Genomic DNA, 25,425 nt, shown 5'->3' with positions numbered 1-25,425 from the left:
TATGTATCTCATAAAACACCTTTGGTTCGTTTTAAAATTCATCTCTTCAAGCGATAAAAAGCTCTCTATAGTCCAAAAGAAACAAAAACCTAGATGGTATTCCTCTTAGTGTTTCTTCTGATTTTAGTATGTAAAAAATGAAAGATGGTCTGTTGGGTTTCTAAAAACTACTCATTATATTTTCCACAAAATCCCATATGCTCTTAGTCTCTATCTTCTATTTTTTACACGTTCTCTCAACTTTTGTCTTTTTGGCTCCACTTTTAGTTTATAGGTAAAATCGAGATCCTTCAAACTCTACTCACCTTTTTACTTTTCTACCGGACCTTTATGCTACAAAACCTCAAGCTAATCGCATGTTATCCATATTAGAAATACGAAGTTCATGAAAAAGTTTATCGCTACTTGTCCAAAAAGAATCAAATAAATATTGTGTTATGAGTTTTAACATTATTGTTAAAACAATATTTCACTTTAAATACTTTTACTTAAAAGTTATTTAGTATTAGTAGAAATGATGATAAAAAGTATTGTTATGTTACAAAAGCAGAAACTATGTGTTTAATAAAAATGATATTTAAAATTTTTAAACATAAATTTTAATTTAAAAATAAAGTTGTTTTCTAAAAAATAAAAATTATAACATTTATTTTTAAATATATTACAAATAAATTTGGGTTTTGACTACCGTAAAAAATACATTTTATAAAACACAATATACATTTTATTTTTTATAATATATTTGAATTTAATATAAAATAAAATAATTGAATATTTATGTATTAATTCCTAAAAATAAAAACTAGTAAAAAAAATTAATAAAATAATTATTTCGAATACAAATTAAAAGTTGACTTCCTAAAAAATTTAATTTAATTTAATTTCTTCCATCTCAGCTAGTCTAAATCAAAATATAAACATTGTTGAAATATCAAACAATTAACATTATTAAAAAAAAAAAAGTATTCTTGGCTTAAAGGCGTCATCGTTGGCTTTACCATATGTGCCTTGGTTTTCTAAAAATTACTTTAATATTTTACCTTAAAAATTCAAACATTTAGCTTCAGATGTTTCCAATTGCCAACATTCATAGGACCCCAATAATTTAATGCACATGCACTTGTACATTTATTTTATTTTGCTACCCATAATTTCTAATTACATATTAAAAAAATAATTTTTAGTGGGTAATGTGATTTTTTAGAACATTATTTATGCTTCATATGTTGATAATCTAGTTTTGTGTTCTAGTAATTATTAAAATCATTGTTTGGGAAAATTAGAAAAAAAAAATGGTACTCTTAATTTTACAACATTAGAAATATATATTTTAAAAGGTAAAAAATATTTTTATTGCTAACAATGGGCAAGAGCGCGGTCCAGCCAATCACTCCAAAAAAAGAGAAATAATTAAATATAAAATAATTAAAATAAATTTGAAATCAGATGCTGCACGCTTCATGATCTAACGGTCATATTTCACTAGCCGTTGGTTTTGAAAATTGGGAGCCCCCCTGACTCGACCCTCCCCTATCTAACCTTTTTTTTTTTCTTTGGGGGTTCTCTCTTTCTCACATGACAAATACCCGTTACTCGTCTCTTTCTTCTTCTGAATGCTCTCTTCCTTTAGGGATTCTTCACTTTCAGGGTAGTGGGTCTTTTCTCCAGGACGAAGGAGGGTTCAGTGTTCTTTGATTCAATCAACGACAATGGTGATTTCTGATGAGAACATCCCCACCGTACCTACTACTTTCCAAGGTAAATTAAATTGAATCGCACCGATTCTCTGCTTAAGCGTATCTGCGGTTTCAGGATTGAACCAATCGGATCTAACATGGTTTTCCTTTTGGTTCCTTGTTTGATCTTTTGAACGAAAGGTATGGAAGAATCGGGTATCGGGAAGATTGGACAAGAAATTAGGCAAACCAGGAGAGCATTGCGAGCTATTAATCAGAACTTAGTTGGTCCTCAAGCGTACCCTTGTATTGTTAATAAGAGAGGCTTGTCGGAGTAAACATTTCTTTTGCGATCTTCCTTGAAAGCTCTGGTTTTTGTCGGTTTAATTGATGTCTTGCTAATTCTTGAAACTAATCTGTGTTTCTTTTCACTGCAGGCGACACGAAGCCTATGAAAAGATCTTAGCTAATCCAGTTCATCGATCAATTACGAGGTTAGCTAGGGTTTTGATCATTTAGGTTTCGCGTGCTTTTTCTTTATTTGGAATTTTGGTTTATGAGAAGGTCTGAGGAGATGGGGAAAGAATTTCTCTAAAAAAAAGAAGCAAAACAAAAAAGAGACAGGACAAAGAAGGGATTTTTCCAATTTCAATCCTGGATCTCACCCTGCTTAAAAATGACCCTTCACTCAATCGGCTGAGATGTTAAAGATCCATCTAAAATCTGCTTTTCTAAGTCAATATTTTTTATTAATTTTATCATGTTCTTGCTGTTTAGGAGGTTTGCTTCCCAAATATCCAGCACTAATCAACAGCAACTATGCCCGGAGGAGGTAGACTAGTAGTTCTTTCTTCTTTTTGTATTTTCTTTTTCTAATTATGGTACTAATAGTATATATATTGTTTGTCTTGATTTATGTAATTGGATATCTGGTTAGCAGGAGACAAAGAAGTTAAAGCCATCAGTTCCAAGCACGATTGTGGAAGAGCAAAAGGCACAAGCACTAGACCACCCAATACCAATGGCATTAGAAGAAATAGATGCAGAGCTAAATGAAACTAATTCCATAGTACTTACTATTCTTTTGAATCCTTCTAAAATTCTCCTATGTGTTGATTTTTAGGCAAAGACAATGTTTAAATTACAATTATCTTCCGGTTTGGATAGGAGGAGGTTGAAATGGAGGATATAATTGAAGAAGAGGAGCCCATTATGGATATTGATAGCTGTGATGCAAACAATCCGCTGGCAGTTGTTGAATATGTGGATGATTTATACATCTATTATCGGAAAATGGAGGTAAATTAAGCTTGATTTTATGTGGCGGTGGTTCTGAAAGTTTAGGCATTAAATTACTATGCCCCCCAACTTTATGCATTTGTTAAAGTTTTCTACCTACTCATATTTATATTTGTATTGATTTAGAATATACACACATATATGTACAAGTGTAGGGTATACTCTATTTACAATTTTTTACAGAAGATCACACAGATATAAGAGACTTGATTACACAACTTTAACCTCTTTACTCATATTTGTATTTCTACCTACTCATGTTAATTTGCCTGCAAACCTGTTTTGCAGAGCTGCAGCTGTGTTTCACCCGACTATATGGCACAACAGATGGATATTAACGAGAGAATGAGGGCTATACTAATTGACTGGCTTATTGAGGTACATGAATTATTTCCTGCTGAACAAAACCAATTGCCTTAAATGGTGTACAATAATTTGTTCACAAAATCCTTCAGATTAATCATCTACAGCATCATTATAAATCTAATAGACCATTAACTTGGTTGTGCAAATGAACAGGTGCATTACAAGTTTGACCTCATGAGGGAGACACTGTTTCTTACAGTAAATCTCATAGACAGATTCTTATCACAGCAAGCAGTTGTTAGAAAGAAACTTCAATTAGTTGGTTTGGTTGCCATGCTTTTAGCCTGCAAGTATGAGGAGGTTTCTGTACCTGTTGTTGAGGATTTGGTCCTCATATCAGATAAAGCCTACACTAGGAATGAAGTCCTTGAAATGGTATAGATGCTTCCTTCCAATTTTTCTAGGTTCCTGTTAAAAAAATGTCTACTCCTTATGGGAAATAGTTGAAAATTTCATCTTCTTAATTTGCAGGAGAAATTGATGCTTAACACATTGCAGTTTAACATGTCATATCCAACTCCATATGTTTTCATAAAGAGGTTTCTCAAGGCTGCTCAATCCAACAAGAAGGTATTTATATTAGATGATTATTCACAGTAAAATAGTATAGCCAGACTTTTGGGTCTTGGAAGGTATAGCTAGTGTTATTTTTCTACATATATGAGACTGAGAATGATTGTGATCTTGAACAGCGGGAGATGATGTCCTTCTTCTTGATCGAGCTAGCACTTTTAGAATATGAGATGCTCAAGTTTCCACCATCATTATTAGCAGCAGCAGCTGTTTATACAGCTCAATGTAGTATTAATGGGATCAGGGAGTGGAGTAGAACATGTGAATGGCACAGTCTTTACTCAGAAGATCAGCTCTTGTGAGTCTCATACTTTGACAAAATCTAATCATGGGCATGACATGGAAAAAAGTGCACTACTAATGATTACTGATTTGATTTGATTGCAGAGAATGCTCAAGACTAATGGTGGGTTATCACCAAAAGGCAGGGACAGGAAAACTCACTGGAGTACACAGGAAGTACTGCACATCCAAATTTGGGTATACTGCAAAATGTGAACCTGCAAAGTTTCTTCTAGGAACACAGCCATAGAAGGATTCTCATCCCACTAACTTTACCTCATTTGGATAATAAGTAATGGCAACTTTGTTGCACTTAGGAATTTTTACTTTGCCAAACTCTAGTTATCCTTACAGCCATGGTTGCTTCTCTCTATGTGCTGTATATGTTCTAACTGAACATATTTTCTTACTGTAATTTCCATCCTACTTCTGTTGAGATAATAACTTGTTAGACAAACATTCTTTATTTTGAAGAAAAAAAAAAATATGATATTTTCATTTGTTAAAAGTTGGGATTAATTTCATTTTGCCCATTAGTAATGTTTGGTGAATTTATTATTTATGTGAAAAGCATGTAGCTAAGTTCTCAAAGCAAAATAATGATAAAACAAGCTTAAAAGTTTATCAGAAGTAGAACCCCCTATCAACTTAAAATAATATATATCAACTTAAGTTGATAGGGGGTTCTACTTCTGATAAACTTTTAAGCTTGTTTTATCATTATTTTGCTTTGAGAACTTAGCTACATGCTTTTTACATGTGTTTAAATATTACTTTTTATTTTTGCCCTTAGGCTCAAAAAAATTCAAATTTGAAGTTATTTTCTAGCTTTTAAAGAGCTTCTTTTAGTTTACTTTTAATGGCATTAGATGGGTTGCTGGAAACAGTTATTATTAGTCTCCATTTCTCAACAATGAGTAAGATGAACATGAAACAAAATTGAGAAACTTCATAACTATTTCATTCATATAAAGATGATATTTTTAATATAATGAGGATTATTTTTAAAGCTTGAGTTGGACTTTAGACCAAATTTAGATAAATTTCAGTAATAGTTAATTGATGTATAGTAATAACGATAATTAAATAGTAATAACACAGAATTGTAATGATAAATTTTTTTTACGTTTGAATAATGGTATATTAATATACGTTAATGACATATTTTTGTTTGTATGATAGAATGGTATGGTTGTATTTTTTAGCTAAATTACTAATTTACCCCTACATATTATATGTAATAGTAAATAGTATAAAAGAAGTATGTAAGGAAAAAAGATTTTTATCAATATAATTATATTTATATTTAAATAAATAATTATTATATATAATTAAATTAAAATTTTATATTTAATAAAATAAATAATTATTATTTATATTATTATATTAATTTAATAAATTTTTAATTGTCAAAATATATATGGAATTAATTAAATTAGATGGGAGTATAAAGGAAATAAATAGAATGCCTATTAAATATAACTAATTTAGTGGTTTAAAAATTTATTCCAAAATTTGACAGTCATATACCATTTGTTATTATTGGAAGTTGAAACAAATATAATTCTCATACTAGTAAAATACTATACATTAAAATTCTATTATTTACTATGATCCAATGAAAGGGTTAGTATCCTACTAGATTACACACACCCTTATCATTTTTAAAATTTTGAATATATATTTTAAACATAATTTTAAATATTTTATTACAATCTATTTTTTCAGATTGGGTTGGACCATTAGTTGAATTGAGCCGAACATGCTCAAATAAATCTAAACAGCCCAAGTGGCCGACCCCAATAAAGCGTCGTCGTTTTAAAAGTTTAAAATTGCAATTCTGACCCTCGAATATCCAGTTTAGATCTCCCACCTACCGGGTCCACGTCATCTATAAATAAAACCCTCACAGATTCGGTCCGTCCTTCACTTGTCAAAATACAGAAACGAGGCAAAAAGAAAGGAAAGAAAAAGAAATCACACTTTCCTAAAAACGAAAACCAAGAAATCTCTCTCTGCTTCTCCTCCCCGACAACTATGGCGGCAACTTCACACTCTCTCCTCCTCCAAAACTCGACCGGTCAACACCTCCACAAAACCAGACCGGCCTCGTTAAACCAACTCACTAGACCTAACACGGTGAGTCTCTCCGGCTACAACAACAAACCCATGCCGATCAGATGCGCTGCAACCACCCAAATCCAAGATCCACCGCAAAGGAATGCGCAATCCGTAGATCGGGTCTTCAACTTCGCCGCCGGGCCCGCCACCTTGCCCGAGAACGTTCTCCTTAAGGCCCAGTCCGAGCTGTACAACTGGCGTGGATCCGGGATGAGCGTAATGGAAATGAGCCATCGAGGTAAGGAATTTTTATCTATTATCCAGAAAGCCGAATCGGATCTCCGTGCGCTTTTGGAAATTCCGGTGGAATACTCTGTTTTATTTCTCCAGGGCGGCGCCACCACGCAGTTCGCGGGTATTCCGCTGAATCTCTGCAGACCCGATGAGCCGGTTGATTATCTGGTTACCGGGTCATGGGGCGATAAGGCCTTTAAGGAGGCACAGAAGTTTTGTAAACCTAAGGTGATCTGGTCGGGTAAATCGGAAAAGTATACCAAAATTCCATACTTCGATGGATTGGAGCAGAGCCCAGATGCGAAATACCTGCACATTTGCGCTAATGAAACCATTCACGGCGTGGAATTCAAGGATTACCCAAAACCCAGGAATGCTAATGGAATTTTGGTGGCTGATATGTCCTCTAATTTCTGTTCAAAGCCCGTGGACGTGACTAAATTCGGAGTGATATACGCCGGGGCACAGAAGAACGTTGGTCCATCTGGGGTCACCATCGTCATTATTAGGAAGGATCTGATTGGAAATGCTCAGGAAATCACACCCGTGATGCTCGATTACAAGATCCACGACGACAACAACTCGCTGTACAACACGCCTCCCTGTTACGGCATTTACATGTGTGGTTTGGTGTTCGATGATCTGTTGGCGCAGGGCGGATTGAAGGAGGTGGAGAAGAAGAACAAGAAGAAAGCGGAATTACTGTTCGACGCCATTGATGAGAGCAAGGGATTCTACAGGTGCCCAGTTGAGAAATCCGTGAGGTCATTGATGAATGTACCGTTTACTCTGGAGAAGTCAGATTTAGAAGCAGAGTTCGTGAAAGAAGCTACGAAGGAGAAGATGGTGCAGCTGAAGGGTCATAGGTCTGTTGGAGGAATGCGAGCTTCTATATACAATGCTATGCCATTGGCTGGCGTTGAGAAGCTGGTTGCTTTCATGAAGGATTTCCAGGCAAGGCATGGTTAGATTCATTGAGGCGATTGAGAAAGGAAGGAAAACCTATGTAACATTTTGTTGGGTATTTGGAGTTGGGTCATGGATGATCTTCTTTTTGTTTATGTTCTGTGATTTTTACTTACCATATAAATTTGATTGAACTTGTTCTGGTATTGAAGTAATGATTTAAGTGGCCGCCATTATTGCTGCTGTAGTTTGATTTAGGCTTTAAATATACTGTTAAAATAGTGCATGCTACGACTTTTAAAAATATTATTATAATAATTATGAATTAAAAATACTTTTAGTTAATAATTTTTTGGCGTTTGACAAAAATATTTATAAAAGTACTCTTACTTTGAAAAAAAAAAATTGAAGATATATATTTGGTAAAAATGATTGCTGATTTTGGAATTGATAAGAATAATATAAGAAGGGAATAAGTAAAAAAAATAATCTATTTAATTAAAATAATTGTAAAAATTGAAATAATTTAAAAATTAATAAAAACAATTAAATTTAAATTATTATTTATAAATTAATTTAAATTATTAATTATAGATATTATTATTATTATTATATATAAATTATATTTTATAACGACTCTGAAAATCTAAAAGAAAATATATAATAACTTAAATGCGAAAGCGAAATAAAAGTTTAATATTTACATTTCTTACACAATAATTAAAAAGTACTGAACAACATTATAAAATCAATTCTTTGAAAGAAATACGAGAAATAAGGAAACAAATAGAAAATAAAAAATATATAGCATCTACTTGCAATCTTTTTGCAGATTGGGCTCTAGAACCTGGTTCTCATGGTTAAATAAAGGATGAACTACACTAACCCAGTAAGGGTATCACACTATATCACTGGCACAGAAGTAAATGTTGGTATAAAATCGAAAACCACTAATGAAGCATTAAATTTAGCAAATGTATTTATCAATCATAAAATCATTTCTCGTTCACTTACCATAATTGTAACACCCAATTTATTATTTTTATTTTTTCTTATTATTTTTATATATATTAGAATTTTAGTTTAATTTTTTAATATTTAATTTATAAGGTTTTAATTTAATTTAATGAAAATAAAAATAATAATAATAATAAAATAGGGTAAAATTATTTTTGAAATTCAATTGAAATTGATTTTAGGAAAAAAGGGTGAAAATTTAGATTCTGGGGGTATTTTTTTTAAAAAAAATCGAAAACCGGAGGTCAAAACGTAATTTAAAAAAGTTGTGCCACGTTAGCAGCCAAGTCACTGGCCCCGGCCAACTAGAACACGTCACGTGGTAAGGAAGCTGACGCGGGAGACCACGCGGACGGAGCCACGTGAGCGATTCGCGTGCACTCGATCGAATGGTCCAGATCTCACGCGTGCGGACGGCACAGATCTCACGCGTGCAGACGGCCCAGATCGCATCGCGATGGACGGTCCATATTTATTCCCATTTTAATCGCGATCGGATGACCCAGATTAAAACGTGATGGACGGCTGAGATTAAAAGGGGAAAGTTATAGATAACTTCATCCACACCCGACCCCAAACCTTAGCCGTCAGTGCCTCGCCGGAGAAGAAGAACCAGACGCCAGAGGAGCCGGCCGTTGCCACCCGCCACCGCACCGGAGGATTTTTCGACCGCCAAACGAGATAAATTTTCTCCCCTTGGCTTGTTTTTCGATGCTGAATCTGTCTATGGCCAAATTGGAGCCAAACCACCGGCCAATCGGTCGAAAAATACCGCCGAAGTCCAGCAGCGCCGCCGCAGCTTCCCTCGATTTTTACCTCCGATGAGGCCCTTTCCGGCTCCCGTTCGATGCAATTTTTACACCACTGTGATCACCGTCCTTTTCTCTATAGGTTGACTGGAGCAAAACATCAAAAGGCAACTTACGCCGGAGAAGCCGCCGTACCCGAGAGCGCTGCCGCCGGTAAGTCTCGGTTTTTCGTAATTTTTTAGCCTACCGAGGGCCCTAGTGTTGTTTTATTGCAAGAACCAATGCAAGTTTGGCTGAATTTGGCCGAAAACGGCCAACCCGAGGTGGATCGCCGCCGTGCTGAAATTTTGATATTGGCTAAAATGGGCCCTAGGTTTGATTTGGAATTTTTTGGGACACGTGCAGGTACTGGTAGTGCGTTTCAGTTTCCCAGAAAAAATTCAAGAAATTTAGGGACAGTCCGTAGGCGCACTGTAGAGCAGATCTTAGACTCCGAAACAAGTAAGAATCTCTCACCCTATTTCCTATCACGGCATTAAAGCCTAATAAATGATAAAACGATATTTTATGACTTTATAGATATGTATAATTGATTGAGGTTGCCAATGGAGTCCGAATCTGATATATTGTTGGTCAGTTGTTGTTTGATCTATTTTTTAGTATTAAATGCAGTATGGTATTTGATGTATTTATTTTATAGTTTCGTATGCATGAATCATGATTTCTTTTATTTTGGTTTGAATTATGGTGAACCTGATGTTGTGTTGTTGTTTGCTGTTATTATTGGTTTACGTGTTTGTGTATGATTGAAAAATTGAGACCAAGAAAAATGAGAAAAAGGTTATGTGAAGTAATAAATGGATAATGTGGACAGTCTGACTAGATATCCTGGGAGATAGTGTACGGACCGGATTCGTAGGGAACCCTACTGGGAATGTGGTCTCTCATATCAGACGGAGTATGGAGACCTTATGTGTTTTGGCACCATACTGGACGGGGTATGAGGATGGCTCATTTCACCCTCATACCGGACGGGGTATTGAGATTTATAGTTTTGGCGCCCATAACGGATGGGGTATGGGGACGGCATTGGAATCAGCTTATTAATGATAATGGTTCACGTGTAGCGGGGACCCCCCTATGGATCTCATGGATACTAGTAGGCTGGTAAAAGAGTAAATTTGTTATCTGATTATTGAAGTACAAAAGTATAACATGTGTTATGTTACAAAGTGTATATGATTTGATGATGGTTATAATGTTATTGTTTTCATATGTTATTTTCACGAGTCTCACCGAGATAAGTGAATAGTAAAGGTTTTTTATTATTAATAAATGAGTTTGTTATAAATTATGCTCCATTGGTTGTTTTTGTTTTCTACCAACCTTTACTTCTGTGGCAGTGAGATAGTGTGATATCTTTACTGGGCTAGTGTAGCTCATTCCTTACTTAACTATTTCAGATCAGGAAGACGTGATTCCCGAGCTTGTTCCACATGAAGACGACGAGTTAGACGTCTAGAGACTTTATAGTTCTATTTATAGTTTTTATTTCGAGTATTTCTTTTAATCTGCTTATTCTTTCATATGTTAAATACGTTTTTGGTTATTGTGTAAGCAATGTTAATCAAAATTTTTATTTCGCTTCCGCATTTAAGATTTTTTATACATACATCTTCATTTAAATTTTCGGGGCCGTTACAATAATGGAATTTATTAAAATAACCTATAAAAAAAATAATACCATGCAAATTATAAGTTCATGAACAATCAGTAACATATAACATATTATAAATCTATATCTATTTACAATAAACCAAACCATAACTGTTTCTCTTTTTACTAGCCTACTAGTATCCATGGTGGTTCATAGGGATGTCCTCGCTACACATGAACTATTTCTTTTAACAATCTTAATTACAGGGCCGTCTCTATACGTCCGTCTGGTATGAACACCAAATCATTAAATCTCAATACCCCATCCGGTATGAGGGTGAAGCGAGTCGTCCCCATACCCCGTCCGGTATGGGCCCCAAATTATCAAGTCTCCATACCTCGTACGGTATGAGATAACATTCACGATAGGGTTCCCTATGTACCCGGTCCGTCCACCATCTCCCAAGATATCCAGTAAGGCTGTCGTTTCATCTATTCATTTAAATCACACAATTTTTTTACCGTTTAACATTCTCTTTTTCCCGATTCAGCAGTAAACACGTCAATTAAGCCATACATGCGTTCAAAGCCATAAAATAAATAAGATACCATCATGTATATAAACTGTAAAATCAATCAACAAACAGCAATAGATAATTTCTGATTCCGGCTCCATTAGTAATCCTAATTAATATGCATATTACTAAAATAATACAAAATACCATATTATCATTTATTTAAACTTTAACTTTATGATAGAGAATAGGGTGAGAGATCCTTACTTGATTTGACGCCTGAAATGTTAAACTGTTTAGTGCGTCTACGGGCGGTCCCTAGGTTCCCTAAATTTTTCTCCGGGAACTAAAACGCGCTAATAATATCTACAAATATTCCAAATAAATCCAAAATAAGTCATAGGGCCCACTCGGCCAATTTAAAAAATCTAGCACGAGGGCTCTACCGTGCTCCGACGACAGCACCACCGCGGGCAGCGACGATCTGTCTCGGGTTGGCTATTTTCGGCAGTTTTCGATCGAATTCAACCGATTTTGCATCAATTCTTGCGAGAAAACACATTTAATGGACTTGGTTGGCAAAAAAAATACAGAAATTCGAAACTCACCGGTAACGAGGAGCTCCGATGCAGCGGCTCCTCTGGCTCACATTGCGATTGAGTGTTTTGCTCCGCTCAACCTGTAGAGAAAACAACAGTAATCACAACGGTGAAAAAATTACGTCGAATGGGAATCGGGAAGGGTTTCATCAGAAGTATTTTGTGAAATTGTCCGCAGCAGCACCGCCGAGTTTTGCCACTATTTTTCGGCCAATTGGTTGGTTTTTTCACTCCGATTTGGTCATGGGTGAGCTTAAAATTGAATTTCATGCAAATGAAAAGTTTTTACCTTTTTTGCCAGTCGGAGAGAGTTCCGGTGCAGCGGTGGGTGGCTGCGGTCAGCTCCCGGCTGCTGGGTCATCTTCTCCGGTGAGGGGTTCCAGCGGCTGGGGTTAGAGTTTGGTGCGGATGGGGGTTATTTATATCTATTCGCTTTTGATCTGGGCCATCCATCGCGTTTGATATATATCATCCGATCACGATTAAATAGGGAGTGAATCTGGACCGTTCATCACGATTCAATCTGGACCGTCCATTACGATTCACTCTGAGTCATTTGATCGTGTTTGAATTTGGTTGTTCGATCACGTTTGGGAGGGAGCGTATCTAGGCCGTCCATGTGTGCGAAAACATACCTCAGCCGTTCGATCGCGGACACGTAGATTGCCCATATGGCCTCCCACATGGGCTCCCGTGTCAGCATCTCTGCTACTTGACGCGTCCTGGTTGGTCGGGGCTGCTGACCGGACGTCTAACGTGGCAAATTTTCTTTAAATTATGTTTTGACCCCCAATTTCTGATTTTTCTTTCGAAAATACTCTCAGAACCTAATTTTTCACTCATTTTTTCCAAAATTATTTTCAATTTAATCCTGCATCAATTTTACTCTATTTTTACATTAAATTAAAATAAAATAAATATAAAATTATATATACAATTTAATTCAAATTATATTAAAATAAATTTGGGTGTTATAACTCTCCTCCCTTTAAAGAAATTTAGTCTCTCAAATTGTCTCTTTCTCTCTCAATCAAACAGTTGGGGATATTGGACTCTAAAGTCTGATTCTAGCTCGCATGTAGCCTTTCTCGGTGTGTAATTCTGTCATATGACCTTTACAAAGGGAATTTTTTTATTGCGGAGTAATATGCTCTTTTGATCCACAATGTCGACTAGTACTTTCTTGTTTGATAGATCCTCCTAGAGTGGAAGAGGCTCGTGGGCCAAGACATGAGAGGGGTCTAGATTTTATTTGCGTAGCATGGACACATGAAACACATTATGGATATTAGAAAGTTCTGGAGGCAGTGCTAGTCTGTAGGTGGCGGTACCAATTCTGTCTAAGACTTCAAATGGTCCAATAAATCGAGGGTTCAATTTTTCTCTCTTGTCGAATCTATTGATTTCCTTAAAATGAGTGACCTTAAGGAACACCTAATTGCCTTTTTCAAATTCCAAATCTCTCATCTGGGTGTTTGCATAACTCTTCTATATGCTCTGAGCCATCTGAATGTTCTTCTTGATCTTAATAATTTTGGATGTAGTCTCCTTTACTAGATCTGGGCCGAATAGTTTTCTATCGCCCACTTTTTTTCCAACAAATCAGTGATCTGCATGGGCGCCCATATAACGCCACATACGGAGCCATGCCAATATTTGCTTGGCAGCTGTTGTTGTAGGCGAACTCTATGAGGGGTAGATAGTCATTCCAATGGCCTCCGGAGTCAAAGATACAAGCTCGAAACATATCCTCAAGTGTACGGATTGTCCTTTCTGACTGTCCATCAGTTTGAGGGTGGAATGTAATACTAAGGGACAACTTCATTCCCATGACTTGCTGAAAGTTATTCCAAAATCGAGAAGTGAACCTGGGGTCCCTGTCGGATACTACTGTCACTAGCAATCCATGCAATTTGACTATTTCTTGGATATACATTCTTGCTAACTTGTATAAGGGATTAGTCATCCTAGTGGCCAAGAAGTGGGAAGACTTGGTAAGTTGGTCAACAATTACCCATATGGCATCATGTCCTGAGCGTGCCTTAGGTAATCCTGTCGCAAAGTTCATAGTGATATGTTCCCACTTTCATTATGAGATCGTTAATGACTGAAGTAGCCTGTCTGAGCATTGATGCTCTGTCTTGAACTACTGACATACCAAACACTTAAAAACAAAATAAGTTATATCTCTTTTCATCCTGTTCCACCAAAATCAGGGTCGCATACTTTGATACATTTTAGTACTTCTGGAATGCATGACAAACTTTGAACTATGGGGCTCTATCATGATATTCCTCTTTAACTCACTGTCACCTGGAATACACACCCTGTCCTGGAATCTGAGCAACCTATCGGCAGAGATTCAAAATTCTGAGCTAACTTCTTGTTATGCATCTCTCTTGAGGGCTACTAGGGTAGAATCGGCAGACTTAGCTTCCCTTATTCTCTTGATTAACTCAAGCTAAATGGTCAGGTGACCCAAACATATGACTCTCCTCCAGTCCTCCTCATTCAACTCAAATTTGACATTCTTCTTTGTGAGCCGAGTCTGGGGAGCAGCTAGACTAGAAAACACTTCCACAAACCTGCGGTAATAACCCACCATCCACAGAAAGCTACAGATCTCCTTAACTGATGTTAATTTTTTCCAGCCTAGCACTGCTTCAACTTTTTCAGGGTTCATGTGTCCCAGGAAGGTGGTCTGCTCAAGCCAAAATCCACAGTTACTCAACTTTGCATACAACTTCTTTTCTCTGAAAATCTGCAAAACTTGAGCTAGATGGTGAGCATATTCCTTTATACTTTTTGAAAAAACTAGGATGTCATCGATGAACACTATAACAATATGATCCAAGAATTGTCTGAAGACCTTGTTCATCAAGTCTATGAAGATGGCTGGGGCGTTGGTTAGTCCAAATGGCATGACTAGGAACTCATAGTGTCTGTATCTGGTTCGAAAGGTTGTCTTGGAGATGTTTTCTGTTTTGATTTTTACCTGATGGTAACCTGAACGCATGTCTATTTTGGAGAAGATCTGGGCACCCTGTAACTGATCTAAGCGGTCATCAATCATGGGGAGGGGATACTTGTTCTTGATTGTGACTCTGTTCAACCCTCTGTAATCAATACATAACCTCAACGTCCCATCTCCCTTTCTGGCAAAGGTGACTCCGGCACTCCAAGGGGACACACTATGTCAGATAAAACCATTGTCCTGTAATTTAATGATCTGTTTCCTCAGTTCCTTCATCTCAACATGGCTCATACAGTAAGGAGCAACTAAAATAGGCTGGGTGCCTGGCTGAAGGTCTATGGTGAATTCGACTTCCTTGTCCACTGGCAGTCTGGGTAGTTCATTCAGAAACACATTTAAAAAGTCTCGTACTACAAGAATCTCTTGAATACAAATCTCTTTCTTATGTTTGCGTAGTTAGAGAAAACAGCAGGGTTGAAATACTCGACGAAGAAGAAAATTTGCCATGAAGGAATAAATGCTAAACGATTTTATTAATTTGTAAATGCCTCCTCATTAGGAGGATTGAATACAACATTCTTGCTAAAATAATCTACGGTGGCGTGATACACTGCTAGCCAATTCATTCCTAAAATTACATCAAAATCCCTCGCGTGTAATTCTATCAGGTCCACACTCAATTTTATATCTGCTACATCTATGACACAGGCCCTGTAAATAACTTCTTCCAATAGTGTCATACTCCCAGCAGTAGACACAAACAACATTGAATCAAATTTATCAGGTAATATATTAAATTTTGATGCAAAAATAGGTGAAACAAATTAATGCGATGCACCAGTATCAAGTAAAACATGAGCAAGATAGTTACAGATAATGTACATACCCTGTACCACGTTCGGGTTGGCTTTTGTATCCTGCTAGGTGAGATTGTAAGCTCTGCCCTGGATAGGAGGTCTGCCATAATTCTGGTTCCTTAAGCACTACCTCGCATAATGTTGAGCTCTACCACATATGTGACAGGTGTTGTTGAGGCGATAGTAGGGTCGGTCCCTATGATCCATACCACAATGCTGACAGATCTTACTGCGTCCTGCCACTGGAGCCTGAGGGGGAGCCTGGATCACCGGCTTGTGCCTCTTATTCTGTTGAACAGGCGCAGTAGGTGCTGGTCTGCGGGGTGGAGTTGAGGGTCTGAGGTTCCCTGCTGCCTGAGAGAGGGTGCAGAAGCTCTTCTCCATTAGCTGTGCCTTGGCCAGAATGGTTGAATAAGTCCTGAGCTCCAGCACAAACAAATATTGTCTAATATTTGGGTGGAGACCCCACTCCAACCTCCTAGCCTTCCTGCTTTAATCCAACAACGTTTCAGGGGAGTATCGACCCAACTCCAGGAACTTGCGAGCATATTCTGACACAGTCATGTTCCTCTAGACCAACTGTACAAACTCCATCTCCTTCAGATGTCGGAGATGCTCTATAAGATACTCTGCATGAAAGGCTGCTAAGAACTGTTCTCAAGTAACTGGAACAAGCAGGGTGGTCTGTTTGCCATTAGCTGTGCCTTGGCCAGAACAGTCGAATAAGTCCTGAGCTCCAGCACAAACAAATGTTGTCTGATATTTGGGTGGAGACCCCACTCCAACCTCCTCCTAGCCTTCCTGCCTTCATCCAATACCGTCTCAGGGGAGTATCGATCCAACTCTAGGAACTTGCGAGTATATTCTGACACAGTCATGTTCCTCTAGACCAACTGTACAAACTCCATCTCCTTTAGATGTTGGAGATGCTCTATAAGGTACTCTGCATGAAAGGCTGCTAAGAACTGTTCCCAAGTAACTGGAACAGGCAGGGTGGTCTGTTTGAGTTTCCACCAGCGGTTTGTTTCTCCCACTAGCATGTAGGTAGCAAGAGCGACTTTCTGTTTGGGAGTCACTCTCAGGGTCTTGAAGGCCTTCTCTATCTTTGCTAACCAATACTCGGCATCTTCAAAAGAGGATCGCCCTGCAAAAGTAGATGAATTTAATCTATTGTACCTCTCTATGTAACCTGGTTCAATCATGGGAAGAACTGGGTCCAGTGGAAGAGGGACTAGGCCATGCTGAGGATAGATTGGGGGGCCCTGTGATGGTAATTGTTGATACGGTGGGGGCATTGGATTGTACTATAGCGGTGCTGGGTGGTACTATGGATGGGGCACCGGATCATATTGTGGTGGTGTCGGGTCATCTCGCTGCAGGGGTGGCTCAACCTGTGGCAGCAGAGGAGCGTCAGGTAGCTCCCTCCTCTCCTTTCGGCCTTGCTGGGTAGCAATGAGTCTCTCCACCATCTCAAATATGTGGTCAGCATCTTTCCTAAGCGAACATCCCGAGCTGCTCAGTTTAGTAGGGGTCTTCCTCTTCTCATCTCTCTGTATATGCATTTCACAAGGAATGGTTGAGTAATAATTCATTATTTTTGTGTTTCTCTAAGGATTATTGTGTAAGGAATGGGTCCGAGGAATACGAATCTGATACCAACTGTAACAGCCCCAGAAATAGCCAAAGAAAATATATAATAATTTAAGTGTGGAAGCAAAATGAAATGTTAAGGTTTACATTTCTTACACAATAACTTAAAAGTACTAAACAAAATTACAGAATTCATTTTTTGAAAAAAACACGAGAAATAAGGAAACAAATAGAAAATAGAAAATATCTAGCATCTGCTCGCAATCTTTTTGCGGATCGGGCTCTAGAATCTGGTTCTCTTAATATGAATTTTTTAAATAAAGGATGAACTACACTAGCTCAGTAAGGATCCCTCACTCTATTCTCTATCATAGAATTGAAGTTTAAATAAATAATAATGTGGTATTTTGTGTGATTTTAGTAAACATGCATAATTAATTATGGGTTGTTAATGGAGCCGGAACCGGAAATTATCTACTGATGTTGTTGATTATTTTTATATTTTACCTGCATGATGGTATCTTATTTATTTATTTTATGGCTTTGAACGCATGTCTGGTTTATTTTACGTGTTTACTACTGAATTAGGAAAAATGAAGTTTAAACGGTAAAAAAATTGTGGGATTAAATGACTAGATGAAAAGACAGCCTTACTTGATATCTTGGGAGATGGTGGATGGACCGGGTCCATAAAGAACCCTACTGTGAACGTTGTCTCATACCGGACCGGGTATGGAGACTTGATAATTTGGCGCTCATATCGGATGAGGTATGAGAATGGTCTACTTCAGCCTCATACCGGACGGAGTATTGAGGTTTGCTAAATTGACGCTCATACCGGACGGGGTATGAGGACGACCCATGATTGAGAATGATAAATAAAAGAGTTCATGTATAGCAGGGGCATCCCTATGAACCCCCATGGATACTAGTAGGCTGGTGAAAAGAGTGGTAGTTATTGTTTGGTTTATTGATAATGGATATGGATTTATAATATGTACTATGATGGCTGATTATGCATGAGATATTGGTCTGTATGATATTATTCTTCTTACAAGTTGTTTTCATAAATTCTACGATGGTAAGTGAACGAGAAATGATTATATGATTGATAAATGAATTTGCTAAATTTAATGCTCTATTAGTGATTTTCGATTTTATACCAATTTTTATTTCTGTGTCGGTGATATAGTGTGATATCCTTACTGGGTTAATGTAATTCATACTTTATTTAACCATTTCAGATCAAGAGGACCAGGTTCCAGAGCCTGATCCGTAAGAAGATTGCGAGTAGATGCTAGATATTTTCTATTTTTTATTTGTTTCATTATTTTTCGTATTTCTTTCAAAGAATGAATTCTGTAATGTTGTTTACTACTTTTAAGTTATTGTGTAAGGAATGTAAACCTTAACTTTTTATTTCGCTTCCGCACTTAAGTTATTATATATTTTTTTTGGCTATTTCTAAGGCTGTTACATATTTAATGTTTTATATAACATATAATAATATATTTATTTATAATTATATTAAAAATATAGTATACATGTAAATTAAATGATCCAGTTTGTATAAAAATCTAATTTTTTTCAGTTTTGGTTTCCTTCAACTCCATCTCTATTTTCCTGTTCTTTTCCTCTCTCTCTCTCTCTCTCTCTCTCCTCATCTTTCTCCCTCGTCATTATCTGTAAAAGAAAAAAAAAATTCATTTTTTTAAAATTTGGGTCTTTACTAGTTTTTCTCTCCATCTTCTTCATCTCTCTGTCTTCCTCTCCTTCTTAGTTACTCTCACTCTCTAGCTTTCTCTTATTTTATCACTCACTCTCTATGTTACAATAATTTAGTAATATCAAATTATTGTGATAGTAGAGTTATATATCGAGTTTCGACCCTATTAAAATTCTCCCATCCAGTTGATTGATGCAACTGTTGATTTTAGTTTCAGGCTCCCGGTGGCATGTCGGCGACGAATCACAGAGGAGAAGGTTGCTAGTGTGCGTAGAGACAGAGGAGGTGGATGGTTAGTTTGACAAAACGTGGAAGAAGAAAGGTTTTGAGGATATGCATATGAGTTATATTTGTAATTATAGATTTTGATATTTTAAAAGTATATTTTTAGTGAAAAAAACTATAGCATGAACAAGATCAAATAAACCCAAATATGAAAATTATAAATAAACTCGTATCGAATAAAAGATAATGAATACAGAAATATATCTAAATTCATAAGAAAAGATCTTCACATCTTGCACTAAATTTTTCAAATCAACATGTAGCTGTAAAACATTGATTTTCACTGTTGATAGGATAATAGAAAATAAAAAAATACATATGTCTGATTTGAGGGTCATAACTATTTTTTATATTGTTGATTTTTGTTATTTTTTATTTTTTCTATCATAAAATGAAAAATTACAAATATGATATATGTAAATATTACAAACTCATATTTAAATATGATGCATTAAGACCCATTACTGTTTAACTATAATTGGTCACTTTTAAACGGGTCCAATAAACTGATAGTTTGTTACACATATTAAGACCTACATTAAATCTACTTGTTGATAAAAAATCTAATATAGTACTTTACTACTATTTTAAGATTGATGGTATACATTTTAAACGAAGTGATTGAGAGATTGCTTGACTTGGGATAATCTGCTAACTCAACAATCTATCAACCCCATTGTTGTGTTTTGAATAATTGAAAATTTGATGGGAAATTTATTGTAAATGAATTCTTTATCTACTTAAAAAACTTAAAAACCTTCTAACATATTGGATAAATTCATCTTTTATATTGAAGAAAAATATTATAAAATAAAAATAGTTGGAATCTAAATATATTATTATTTTAAAATCTATATAATCACCTAATTAAACCATTCGGTAAATCTAAATTTGTATTTTAAAATAATTTGCAAACTAAACTAAATGCATATTCATAAATGTTTTTTCAACAAAATTAAGAGTTGAAATTTTGATAGGCTTAACAAAATGTTGAAATCACATTTATTTATTTTTTTAGTGGATCTCCTTAGAGGCATGTGCTCTTTTTTTTTTGGAACATATTTAGCAGCATGTGTTCTTAAAGTTGTTGAGTTTGCTCTTCTAGAGCAATCTCTTAATCTTAAAGAGAAAATTCATCAATATTGTCTTATTTTATATTTATTAGTTAATCGTTACTAATAATAATCGTAGGAAGAACAAGTTAAAAATATTTTAACAAGATCTAACCAGAATGAAGTTGTAACACCCAAATGAAAATAAATATTTTATCTATTTATTTTTATTTTTATTTTTTATATATTTATTTATTTGGATTTTTATTTAATTCAATTTAATTTAATTCAATGAAAATAAAAATAATAATAATGATAAAATTGGGTAAAAATATTAATTGGATTTAATTGAAATTGATTTTGAGAAAAAAGTGAAAATTTGGATTCTGGGGGTATTTTTGAAAATAAAATCGGAAACCGGGGGGTCAAAACGTAATTTATCAAACGTGCGCACGGACGGCCTAGATTCACGCGTACGGACGGCCCAGATTCACGCGCACGGACGGTTCAGATTCAATCAGGCACGGATGGTCCAGATTGCATCGCGATGAACGGTCCAGATTTAATCCCAATTAAATCGCGATCGAACGGCCCAGATTCAATCTTGATGGACGGTCAAGATTAAAAGGCAAAGGGTATAAATACCCCCACCCACACCTGACCAAAGAAACCCTAGCTGCCAGTGCTCGCCGGAGAAAAAGAACCAGATGCCGGAGGAGCCGGCCACCGCCACCCGTCGCCGCACCGGAGAAGTTTCCGACCGCTGATCGAGGTAATTTTTCTCCCCTTTGTTCATTTTTCGACGCTGAGTCCGCCTATGGCCAAACCGGAGCCAAACCACTGGCCAAACGGCTGAAAAACTCAGCCGAAATCCAGCGGCGCCCCCGCGTCCCTCCTCAATTTTTGCCTCCGATGAGGCCCTTCCCGGCCTCTATTTGATGCAAATTTTATACCACTGTGATCACCGTTCTTTTCTCTACAGGTTGATCGGAGCCAAACATCAAAATGCGACTCACACCGGAGGAGTCACCGCTCCCGAGAGCACCACCACCGGTAAGTTTCAGTTTTTCATGATTTTTCGGCCCACCGAGGGCCCTAGGGTTGTTCTATCGCAGGGACTGATGCAAGCGTAGCCGAATTCGGCCGAAAACATCCAACTCGAGGCGAATCGCCGCCGTGCCGGAATTGCGATATTGGCCGAAAGGGGCACTGGGTCTAATTTGGGATTTTTTGGGACACGTGCAGGTACCAGTAGTGCGTTTCAGTTCCCCGGAAAAAATTCAAGAAAAATTAGGAACAGCCTGTAGGCGCACTGTAGAGCCGTATTCAGACCCCGAAACAAGTAAGGACCCCTCACCCTATTTCCTATCACGGTATTAAAGCTAAATAAATAATTAAATTGTATTGTGTGACTTTATAGATGTATAATTGATTAAGGTTGCCAATGGAGCCCGAGTCTGATACTGTGTTGGTCTATTATTGTTTGATTTAATTTTCAGTATTAAATGCAGCATGATGTTTGATGTAATTATATTATGGTCCCGTATGCATGAATCATGGTTTCCTTATTATGGTCGGTATTATGCTTAACCCGATACTGTGTTGTCTTGTTTGGTGTCCATTACTGGTTTACATGTTGTGTGTGTTTGGTTGATTGAAACCAAGAAAAATGTCAAAAAGGTTATGTGAATTGATAGTGGATATTGTGGACAGCCTGACTAGATATCATGGGAGATGGTGGACGGACCGGGTCCGTAGAGAACCCTACCAAAAATGTGGTCTCTCATACCGGACGGGGTATGGAGACCTTATGTGTTTGACGCCCATACCGGACGGGGTATGGGGACGGCCCGTTTTACCCTCATACTAGATGGGGTGTGGGGACGGCCCTGGAATCAGGTTATAAATGTTAAGGGTTCACGGGTAGCGGGACTCCTATGGATCCCTATGGATACTAGTAGGCTGGTAAATGAGGAAAATATGTTGTGTAATGATTGAAATGCAAAGGCGTGGTAAGTATTATGTTATACAGTTCATATGATTTCATGATGATGATAATGTTATTGCTTTCGTATGTCGTTCTATGGATCTCACCGAGGTAAGTGGATAGTAAATGATTTTATTATTGATAAAAGAATTTGTTATAAATTATGCTCCATTGGTCTTTTTGTGTTTTCTACCCACCTTTATTTCCGTGGCAGTGAGATAGTGTGATGTCTTTATTGGGCTGGTGTAGCTCATTCCTTACTTAACTATTTCAGATTAGGAAGACGTTGTTCCCGGGCCCGTTCCACAGGAAGACGGCGAAGGGGACGCCTAAAGACTCCGTAGTTATATTTATAGTTCTTATTTTCGAGTATCTCTTTTAGTTAGTTTATTCTTTTATATTTTGAGCACATTTTTGGTTTTAGTGTAAGGAATGTTAATCAAAATTTTTATTACGCTTCCACATTTGACATTTTTAATACACATATTTCATTCTAAATTTCTGGGGCCGTTACAGATGTCGTATTCAAAGTTAATAAGCATAAAACAATGGTCAATATTTATTGAATTTAAGTGATGTCAAACCTTGATTGCAACCATTTGTTTAGTTGAAAGGGAAGGTGAGATAAGCCGAGTGAGCCATAGAGATAATTTCTGTGGAGATGAGGTTACCCGTTTAACTCTTAGAAGTAAATGGACTTGTTTTGTTCTTCATTATTTGTTTGTGTTGCATTATCATATTTAGATAAAGAACTGATTATCTTGAAATTTGTTATTTTATATTAATGAATGAACCAAAAAAAATAATGTTAATTTCATTATTTTGTTCCTAATTTGTGTTTCGACCTGATTTATTTATATTTTTTTATTCATATTACAAATTTATATGAAAAATTATATGATAACAGATAAAATTTTGTAAACTAAGTGCTTAAAATTTTAAAAGAAATTAAAATATCCAAATACAACACTTAAATCCATAGATATGAAACTTCTGATAATATGTTTTGTGTTTAAATGCGTATTATTTTTTCAGGTGTGTCAAATTATTATCTTATGCAAAAGCATTTTACATATTAAATTACACATTATAAAATTTTACCATATCTTTCTTGTTGTTTGTTCACTCATCCACCATGAACCAAATTATTCTTTAACTAATAACCCAAAACCGTGCTTTAAATCAAGCTACCTTGCTAAGATGATTTTAATCTTAATTTAAATTAAGATTATTGTACGAAGTCATTTGTATATATAAGATGCTACCTTTTGGGATGTTGTACTGCTCCAAATTAAAGGTGTGTTGGAACACCTTGCTTATCGCTGTGCTTAAATAATTTGAAAGTTCTATTTATTCGGGTTTTGACCACGTTGAACTTAATTAATTTACTTTATTTAATATTTATCACGATTCGTAAATCTGGTTAATTTTTATTTAATTTGATTTTATTTAAATTTATTTTATTTTAAAATTTATTATTTAATTTTTATTTAACTTATTTAAATTAATTATAAAAAATTGAAAAAAATCGGAAAAGCGACGAATCAGAAAGAAAATCCCATGGGGAGACAAGTTGCTCGCGCGGGTGTTAGGCACTATGCACGCACAAGTGCCTGTACAGTAGCCACGGGACGTGCACACAGTGTGCATGTTCCATCTGCACACACGCATGCATGGGACGTGCGCACAACGCGCACGGCCCATCCACGCGCATAGCGTGGGTTCAGGACTTACGCACGTCCTGGTGCTCCTGGTGCCTGCGCGCGACTGGAGGCCTGTGCGCTTGTAGGCTAGCCTGCAGCATGTCGGCCGGGGCTTTGCCAACTCAGACAGTGTGCCGTCGTTGCCTTGAGCGGTGCACTGCTGTCGCTAGTGGAGGAGGCCATCATCCCTCGTTTTTCGTGTCAAACATTTTTTTCTCTTCTCTCTTCACTAGATTTTGCCACTTGGTGCAAATTCGACGGTTTTAAAGCTCTATAAATTGCCTTTCCCTTTTTCTTCCTCTTCATACTATCATTCTTTCATTTTTCAAGATTTAGAGAGAGAAAGAGAGAAAGATAATAGTCTAGTGAGAGAAAAAGAGAAAGAAAGGAGAATGGTAAAGGAAAAAATATCGAGATTTTGATAAGAAATATAGTATTTCTTGCAACATCTTAAGAATTATTTTTAGATAAACTAATTTAAAATAATTGTTACTAATTTAAAAATATCGAGGTGCTCTTTTTTTGTTGGAACATATTTAGCAATATGTGCTTTTAAAGTTGTTGAGTTTGCTCTTCTAGAGCAATCTCTTAATCTTAAAGAGAAAATTCATCATTTTCTTATTTTATATTTATTAGTTGATTGTTATTAATAATAATCGTAGGAAGAATAAGTCGAAATTTTTTTAACTAGATCTAACCAGAATGATGTTGTATTCAGAGTTGATAAGCATAAAATGATGGTCAATATTTATTGAATTGAAGTGATGCCACACCTTGATTGCAACCATTTGTTTAGTTGAAAGAGAAGGTGAGAGAAGCCGAGTGAGCCATAGAGATAATTTCTGTGGAGATGAGGTTACCCGTTTACCTTTTAGAAGTAAACTGACTTGTTTTGTTCTTCATTATTTGTTTGTGTTGCGTTATCATATTTAGATAAAGAACTGATTATCTTGACATTTGTTATTTTATATTAATGGTTGAAACAAAAAAACAATGTTAATTTTATCATTTTATTCTTGGTTTGTGTTTCGAAATGATTTATTTAGATATTTTTATTCAGATTACAAATTAACATGAAAAATTATATGATAATAGATATAATTTTGTAAACTAAGTGCTTAAAATTTTAAAAGAAATTAAATTATCCAAATACAACATTTAAATCTATAGATATGAAACTTCTGATAATATGTTTTGTGTTTTTTGTTTAAATGCGCATTATTTTTTCAGGTGTGCCAAGTTATTATCTTATACAAAA

The 25,425-nt window shown here is 36.1% G+C and overlaps 2 protein-coding genes across 3 annotated transcripts; both read left to right on the top strand.

Moving 5' to 3' along the window:
• The first annotated feature begins 1,529 nt into the window (after positions 1–1,529).
• On the top strand, positions 1,530–4,704 carry LOC110820785 (G2/mitotic-specific cyclin-2-like). Of its 2 annotated transcripts, XM_088217484.1 has the most exons (11): positions 1,532–1,758; positions 1,878–2,010; positions 2,114–2,170; positions 2,454–2,508; positions 2,614–2,745; positions 2,844–2,975; positions 3,264–3,353; positions 3,495–3,716; positions 3,813–3,911; positions 4,034–4,212; positions 4,302–4,704. In XM_088217484.1, the coding sequence occupies exons 1-11, from the start codon at positions 1,710–1,712 to the stop codon at positions 4,444–4,446; spliced, it is 1,293 nt and encodes a 430-aa protein (XP_088073610.1). In that variant the 5' UTR covers positions 1,532–1,709; the 3' UTR covers positions 4,447–4,704. The 2 variants fall into 2 exon arrangements, with proteins under 2 accessions (XP_088073611.1, XP_088073610.1); XM_088217485.1 differs by lacking the exon at positions 4,302–4,704 and having other exon boundaries at positions 1,530–1,758; positions 4,034–4,216.
• Positions 4,705–6,114: 1,410 nt separating this feature from the next.
• On the top strand, positions 6,115–7,668 carry LOC110820802 (phosphoserine aminotransferase 2, chloroplastic-like). Its single transcript, XM_022050400.2, has one exon. The coding sequence runs from the start codon at positions 6,234–6,236 to the stop codon at positions 7,518–7,520; it is 1,287 nt and encodes a 428-aa protein (XP_021906092.1). The 5' UTR covers positions 6,115–6,233; the 3' UTR covers positions 7,521–7,668.
• The last annotated feature ends 17,757 nt before the right edge of the window (positions 7,669–25,425 follow it).

This window comes from Carica papaya, chromosome 4 (genome assembly GCF_054855325.1).
Source record: "Carica papaya isolate Zhongbai chromosome 4, ASM5485532v1, whole genome shotgun sequence".
Lineage (NCBI taxonomy): Eukaryota > Viridiplantae > Streptophyta > Magnoliopsida > Brassicales > Caricaceae > Carica > Carica papaya.
The sequence above is the reverse complement of the archived record's forward strand: the minus strand, read 5'-3'. Positions and strand labels throughout refer to the sequence as shown.